Source organism: Primulina tabacum, chromosome 7 (genome assembly GCF_025594145.1).
Source record: "Primulina tabacum isolate GXHZ01 chromosome 7, ASM2559414v2, whole genome shotgun sequence".
Taxonomy (NCBI): domain Eukaryota; kingdom Viridiplantae; phylum Streptophyta; class Magnoliopsida; order Lamiales; family Gesneriaceae; genus Primulina; species Primulina tabacum.
Genome location: NC_134556.1, coordinates 35,511,520 through 35,519,384, shown reverse-complemented (window position 1 = coordinate 35,519,384; position 7,865 = coordinate 35,511,520). Strand labels below are relative to the sequence as shown.

The 7,865-nt window shown below is 36.1% G+C and overlaps 1 protein-coding gene across 2 annotated transcripts; it reads right to left on the bottom strand.

Moving 5' to 3' along the window:
* Positions 1-1,479: 1,479 nt before the first annotated feature.
* LOC142551492 (putative xyloglucan glycosyltransferase 12) lies at positions 1,480-6,825 on the bottom strand. Of its 2 annotated transcripts, none has more exons than XM_075660761.1 (2): positions 5,572-6,825; positions 1,480-1,615 (listed from the first exon to the last, which is right to left on the bottom strand). In XM_075660761.1, exons 1-2 carry the CDS (start codon positions 6,325-6,327, stop codon positions 1,541-1,543), a joined length of 831 nt encoding a protein of 276 aa, XP_075516876.1. In that variant the 5' UTR covers positions 6,328-6,825; the 3' UTR covers positions 1,480-1,540. The 2 variants fall into 2 exon arrangements, with proteins under 2 accessions (XP_075516876.1, XP_075516877.1); XM_075660762.1 differs by lacking the exon at positions 1,480-1,615 and adding an exon at positions 5,371-5,442 and having other exon boundaries at positions 5,572-6,824.
* Positions 6,826-7,865: the final 1,040 nt, after the last annotated feature.

The following is a 7,865-nucleotide window of genomic DNA, read 5'->3' as shown; positions in this document are numbered from 1 at the left end:
GTTTGCCATATGACAAATTTTATTTTGTACAGTTTATATTATATATTTTTATATTTTATAAGTTATTTCAAGAACAAATCATCGTTAAATCTCAAACGTACAGTTGTATTTATTTTCAGTAATATTAAAAAATAATTTAGCCCGAAAAATGTTTTTGCATTCTTTGGCCTCGAAATTCTTTATAAAATAGTAAAAATCTAGTACTAATATATTATATTTAAGTACGCAATATTTCAAATCTAAAATTAAAATATGATATTTGAGTATTCGAACATGTATAACGAATATTAGTATTAATAACATATTATGAACATTTGTGTTCCTCTTGCAAGTCACTTAATCATTTTGCAATGTTGTAGTTTGTCATTGATGTCACAGGCAACCCAATTGCGTAGGTATACTCCCAGGTATCATTTGTTTCATCAGTTCGTCACTTCACATTTTAGATCTACAAATAATTTTTAGCAATGTACCATCATCTGCAAGGCTAGGATCTTATATGTTATGACATTTGCATCCTAACTTGCTTTATTTCCATTTGCTAACCTTGAATGTCGTTGAACTGCAAAAAGTTGAGCAGATCTCAATCAATTTAGACAACGCTCAGATCTTAAAATTCTTTTTACATTTGTTTATTCTGGTTTCAATTATTTTTTTTAACGAAATAAAAACATAGAATAGGCGTATGATTTGTTTGCTTATTATTGAACAATTAAGCTAGTTCCTCCAGAAATCAAAGAAGTAAACTAATAGGTTATTAAAAAGACAAGGTTTCTGAAATCTTAGTGTTCTCCTGCGTGTACGTTTGTGCTGAAAATTTTATGCAATTCAAATTTGTTTATTACCTTGTTCATCAATTCTTGTGCTTCTTTTAGGAGAGAATTCGGTGCATGCACCTTGGCAAGAAAATGGCCAAGGTGCATATCATCAACACTCTCAGAGAAATGATTGGTACTGGAATATGGATAAATCGTTCAGAGATCATGGTAGTAATTTTAGGGAGACTCCTCGAGCCACAGAAAGAGCTCCATTATCACATCACTATTTTCGGTACTTGGCCTTGACATTTTGAATTTCAGAAAATAGATTTTTCAAATCAATTTCATGTAGAATTTTATGTTTTTACTTTCACTGAAGTAGTCTACAGTAGTTTTATCAAATCCATTGCATGTAGTATTATTCTTATTTTCACTTAGTAATAGCAGAGAATGTGTGTGTGTGCTGTTGTTGAAATTTTTGTGCTTATCCATTTCGGTGGTTTCTTTCCAAATGACTTTGCTCTACCAAATATCTGTTTATGGTATAATGCATGTAATTTACTTGGATCTTGAACTGCAACCTTATTGCTGGTATGCGACATTTGTGTTGTGAATGATGGGTCCTCTTTATTTCTTCTTGTTTTTGTATTTGCTTGTATAATCGTGATCATCTTTCATATCTCCCACATTGTTCACAGTCAGCATTCAGAGTTAAGGCAAAGGAATTTCACCCTGATCAGAATCAGGATAAAAAAGGTGTTGAATTCGCCACCAACTCCGTATTATTTTGAACTTTCTTTCATCATCTGATTGCTTAGTTGCTCTATTTGCTCGACATGTGCTTCATCCAGAGTTTGCTGAAACAAAATTCAAGGAAGTTATGGTGTCATACGAGGCTATCAAGACACAAAGAAAGAATAATGGGCAATAATAAGAAGCTTGAAAGAAGTTGCTACTCTCTATTCCCAAGTCTCGTGAAACCATTGGCTTGTTCACCTCAACATATACGTGATGGTGCAAAATTTTCATTTCTCCTCAGTTAGTTGCAATACGAGGACGCGAAACTGTCTCATCTTTTCTGGGTTGGTGGTATAGTTGAGTGTCGTCAAGAATCAGACTAGTTTTCGAGGTTGAGTTTTGCTAGGACAACTGAAGGTTGTGATGCTTGTACTCAAGGATGCAACCAACCATGTATAAAAGAGAAAATACACATTCATAACTGGAATAGTTGGGATATTAGAATATAGCATAAGACTGCACACGAAACCAAATTAGTTGATTGTATATATCCTTGCAAGTTGTTAGCGTTATCTCGACATTTCTAAACCCGTTTTTCCGAAAAGAAAAAAAAACTTGTGTTTTTGTCCATGTGCTATTATTTGCGTGTGAGTGTTCATACTGTTGGAAAAATGAGTTTTGTACTCGTTTAAAAAAATCGATAAAATAATTTGAACGAGCTACGTAGCATATTGATAGCGTTCTAAACATCTCAAGTTCGTGTGGCTTTGAAATTTGTAGTGCTACTATTTTAAAGCCGTAGTCGTTATATCTTGGGAAATGAATTGTGCCAATAACCGTAAGCATCGGGGCGGGGCAATATCGTTTTAAAGGAAAAAGAGTCAAACTGTTGCATCGACTATTTTTTCCTAGCCATTTGGTTCACCCATTTATATCCCTTTATTTCCCAAGACAAAAGAACACCAAACCAACAATCTTAAAACGATATTCGAACTAAAATGGCCTCAACAAGTACAACGACGAATCCAACGGTCCATCATGGAGAAAAACCTGAAAAGTTCCATGGTATTGATTTCAAGCGGTGGCAACAAAAAATGCTCTTCTACTTGACCACCTTAGCTTTGGCGAAATTCCTCAAAGAAGATCCACCTACTGTTGATGAAGGAGAGCAAGATACTCAAAAGAGGACAGCCGTTGATGCATGGAATCATAGCAATTTCCTATGCAAAAACTATATCTTGAATGGACTAGACAATGCACTATACAACGTGTATTGTCAAGTGAAAACGGCAAAAGACTTATGGGAGTCACTTGACAAAAAGTATAGATCTGAGGATGCCGGCTTGAAGAAATTCATTGTCGGACAATTCTTGGATTTCAAGATGATTGATTCCAAACCTATTATGGCCCAAGTGCAAGAGTTACAAGTAATTCTGCAAGAAATTCATTCGGAAGGAATGAACCTTAGTGATTCATTCCAAGTGGCGGCCATGATTGAAAAGTTGCCTCCTATGTGGAAAGACTTTAAGAATTATCTCAAGCATAAACGCAAAGAGACGAATCTTGAAGACTTGATTGTACGCCTTAGAATTGAGGAGGACAACAGGGCATCCGAAAAGAAGGCCGGAAAGAGCAATTTTGAGGCGAGAGCAAATTTGGTGGAACAAAACACTAGCAAGAAGAGAAAGCACCAAGGAAATGGTGCAAAGAAAGGAAAGGCCAAAAAGTTTAAAGGAAATTGCTATAACTGTGGCAAGCCTAACCATTTGGCACGAGATTGCCGAGTTAATCAAAAAAAGTCAAAGGACCAAGTGAACATCACCGAAGATGAGAAATTGTCAAATGACATGACGGATCTCATGCTTTCTGCTGTTGTGTTTGAATCCAATCTAGTGGACAATCCAAAAGAATGGTTCATCGATACAGGAGCAACAAGGCATGTTTGCGCCGAAAAGTAAATGTTCTCTACCTATACTCCGATTAGTGGACGACAACTCTTTATGGGTAACTCTACTACGTCAAAAATCGTGGGACTTGGAAAGGTGGTGCTCAAGATGACATCCGGCAAGGAACTAACTCTTATTGATGTGCTACATGTTCCGGACATTCGAAAGAATCTTGTGTCGGGATCAAAACTTGTCAAGGCTGGATTTAGACTAGTGTTTCATTCTAGTAAATTTGTACCATTTAAGAATGATATGTTTGTAGGAAAAGGCTATCTAGAAAAGAGCCTTTTCAAACTGAATGCGATGATTGTACTTCGTAACATTGAAAGCAATAAAAGTAATAATTTTATTTACTTGGTTGAGTCGTGTGATTTATGGCATGATCGTTTGGGTCATGTAAGTTATAATTCATTACGTAAACTAGTAAATTTAAATTTATTGCCTTCAATTGACGTAAACAAAAAACACAAATGTGAGATTTGTGTTAGGCAAAATTTACAAAGACCTCGTTTCCATATGTGGAAAGAAATACAACTCCTTTAGAGTTAATTCACACTGATTTATGTGATTTGAAGTTTGTGCAAACTAGAGGAAGAAAAAATATTTTATTACTTTCATTGATGATTGCACAAGGTATTGTTATGTCTATTTGCTACGTAGCAAAGATGAGGCTCTTGAAGTGTTTAAACACTTTAAGAATGAGGTTGAAAACCAATTGACTAAACGAATAAAAATTATTCGCGGTGATAAAGGTGGAGAATACAGAGCACCATTTGACGAATTTTGTTGCGAAAGTGACATTATTCATCAAATTACTGCGCCATATTCACCACAATCAAATGGTATTGCTGAAAGGAAAAATCGCACCCTTAAAGAAATGATGAACGCAATGTTATTGAGTTCAGGATTACCCCAAAACTTGTGGGGGGAAGCAATCCTTTCAGCCAACTACATTCTTAATAAAATACCACACAAAGTTAAGGACGAAACTCCTTATGAATTATGGAAAGGCCACAAGCCTTCTTACAAATATTTAAAAGTGTGGGGGTGTTTGGCAAAAGTTGAAGTGCCAAAACTAAAACAAGTAAAAATTGGACCTAAGACAATAGATTGCATATTTATTGGATATGCAAATAATAGTAGTGCATATCGATTTTTGGTACATAAATCTGAAATAAGCGATGTGCATGAAGGAACAATTATTGAATCAAGGAATGCTGTCTTCTTTGAAACAACATTTCCTTGTAAAGAAAATAAGGAAATAAGTTCTCGAAAAAAAAAAGACTTATGAAACTACGAGCAGTGGAGTTCAAGAAGAACAACAAGAACCACGACGTAGTACGAGGGCTAAAACAGCAATGACCTTTGGCCCTGATTTTCTAACTTATATGTTGGAAAATGAACCAAGGACAATTAGTGAAGCACTATCAAGTCCTGAAGCCCCTTTTGGAAGGAGGCAATGAACAATGAGATAGAATCTATCTTGCAAAATCATACATGGGAATTGGTTGACCTCCCTCCGGGAAATAAACCATTAGGATACAAGTGGATTCTTAAAAGCAAATACAAGACCGATGGATCTATTGAAAAATATAAGGCTAGATTAGTAGCCAAAGTATATAGACAAATGGAAGGTCTTGATTATTTTGATACATACTCGCCAGTGACGAGAACATCTATTCGTGTATTGATAGCAGTTGCAGCATTACAAAATCTAGAAATACATCAAATGGATGTGAAAACGGCGTTCCTCAAAGGGGAACTTGAGGAAGAAATATATATGGAACAACCCGAATGGTATATAGTTCCTGGACAAGAGAAAAAAGTGTGTATACTCGTTAAGTCATTATATGAGCTTAAACAAGCGCCAAAACAATGGCATGACAAATTTAACAAAACTATGTTGTCAAATGGCTTCAAAATTAACGAGTGTGATAAATGTATTACATCAAAGGCACACCTGACGTATATGTGTTGGTATACCTGTCACAAGTCAAGAACTAACAAGATTTACTCTTTTAAATTAATCGGGAAACCAGAATAGAACAGTACATTGCTCTGTTTGGACCATTATTCGCAAGTTTAGATTCAAATTATTGAGAAACAAGAAAAGTATTTGAGAGTGGTACCTCTTTTTCATTGCACATTGGGATCTGAACTAAGACCATGGGAAAGTAACCACCTCCATCTCCCGACTCAAGATCTACAAGGTCTTGTTTGGCAATTGGTTTGAGATCCTTTAATTTGATCCAGAAACAACCCAAACAAAGTATTAGCCTATCCACGCTTTGGATAAGGAAGAGCAATATACAGATATTGATCAAGAACTGGAGCGGTGGAGCAAGATACTCAACCCTGATCAAAACCCAACTCGTGTAAAATGAATCAAACACACCCTTTACTGTTAGAGGATCGGCTAAAGTGTACAGATACTGCAATTGAATATCTGGAGCCTCAAAATGCCACCCTTTGAAATATGCAGACATTTCAAAACCAAGCATGATTAAAGATAGCCCAAGGAATACTTTGATGAAAATATAGAATCTGGATTTGACGGCGGGGTTCTCGGCGTCCGAGGTGTCGGTGGAGTCCGTCGTTCCCGCAGAGACGCGCCGACGGATGATGGAGACGAGGGAGAAGAATGCGGCGGCAATCGATGCGAGGCATCCGGCGGCTTTGTGGGCCTTTAGAAGAAGAACCCAAGTGAGCTGCTTGGCGTTCTTGTTGCGGCCGCCCTTTGAAACAGGGCCGTTGGGGTACATGAAATCTTCTTCTGAGGGGGATTCTAGCTCCACCATTGACCAATTGTTTGGATGCTCCATTTTTACTACCACAGGGGTGCCCTTGTGAGTTTCCTTTTCCCACCAATACAAAGATGGTGCCATTATACCACAATAGTTTGATTTGATTTTCTTGAAATGTGTCAAAAGTGTATGTATAATCAGGATCTTTTACACTTATTTACGTGATGGCTTTAATCCCAGATGGGAAATTTCAAGAAATGCCCCCAAAAGTTAAATTTTGAATGGTTTTCATGAAATGGCATCGAATGCTGTTGAAACACCAAAACGTTGAAGCTATGAATCAAGAAATGGAGCCCTTTTTCCTTGGGTATTTGACCAAGCAATACCAGAATACAAAGGGAAAAGCCCACAAAAATGCTACAAAAACTTCATTTCAAATGAGCACAGAAGGCGAAGAGAAAGATCGATGGACTCGTGTGAAGAAAGAAGAAGCTTATGCGTCTGAAACTCAGGCAGACACTCGTATGGAGATTATACGGGAACTGAAATCCCACAGCGGAAGCAAAAAATTACTACAATTTATTAAACTATCTTTCCTATTTTTTGAGGTGAAAAATATAAAATGGGGAGAATAAGAACATTACAAAAAGTCCTTGTGTTTCATTTACAGCTTGCAAGATAAAGAACTGAAAAGGACAGGATGTGGGGGCAGAGTGTTGTTCGACTGGAACACTGTACAAAAATGGCAGAAGCATACCAATCTACAGATATCACGTTTCACAGCGGTGAAAAACAAATCGAAAATTAGAACTCAAAGGTTAATAGCTCAACACGTATTTGATTTGGATTCAAAATTTTATTTTATTTTTAAGGAAAACTAATCATGAACACAGATAATAGGACAGAAGCGCGTTCTGCGTCAAAATCACCACCAACACCACCAGCCCAGCCCACCTTTCGGTTTCCACAAAAAAACAAGAGAAGAAAATCGATTTACCAAGAAAATCTTGAGTTTAAATTTTCACCTGCGAGAAACAAGAAAATACGGAAAAAAACCAATATTACTCGAATTATTTGAATAATTCCCTCACGTTTGGAAACGACAAGGTAAGAATAAATCGTGTGAAATATAGAAAAACCTTATGTTTTTTTAAAAAAAACAGAAAAAATATATAAAAATTCCGACAAGAAGAAGTGGGAAATTGGCTTTTTGTAGTACAATAATCTTCCCAGTTACAGCTGCAGTTTGAATTGAATATGGCAGATATTCATCACTCAAATTTGAAAATAATAACAGAAATCGCAAAGAAATTCGAATTTTTTTTAATAGAAAAAGGCCGATTTAATATTTCTTAATCGCAATTTAACAAAAAATGGGCAAAGGGTACGCATAATTGACTGAAATTTCGAAGAGCAATCAATCAAATAATTAATAGGGGAAGATGGAAACTTCAATTTCCTTTACCATTGCAAATTAACTCATTGCGCGTATGAATGGCAGCATCTATTCATCAATATACAATAAATTTAGTGAAAATTGAATGAGCATAAATCGCAAATTAAATGGTGACGTTCACTAACCTTTGACCCCTGGAGAAAATGATGATTTTCCAATTTTCTTTGGAGTTTTTAATTGGTGCATGTGAGGATCATGCAAAACATAGCTGCTTAATCTGCAT

What these genes read in the sequence shown, in the direction of transcription:
- LOC142551492 (XM_075660761.1), bottom strand. Translation starts at nt 6,327, where the DNA reads ATGGCACCATCTTTGTATTGGTGGGAAAAGGAAACTCACAAGGGCACC. An exon ending in CAATGTGCAATGAAAAAGAG is followed by an intron (nt 1,616 to 5,571) that starts GTACCACTCTCA and finishes ATTTTGTTTCAG; the next exon opens with CAAACTCTGGATGAAGCACA.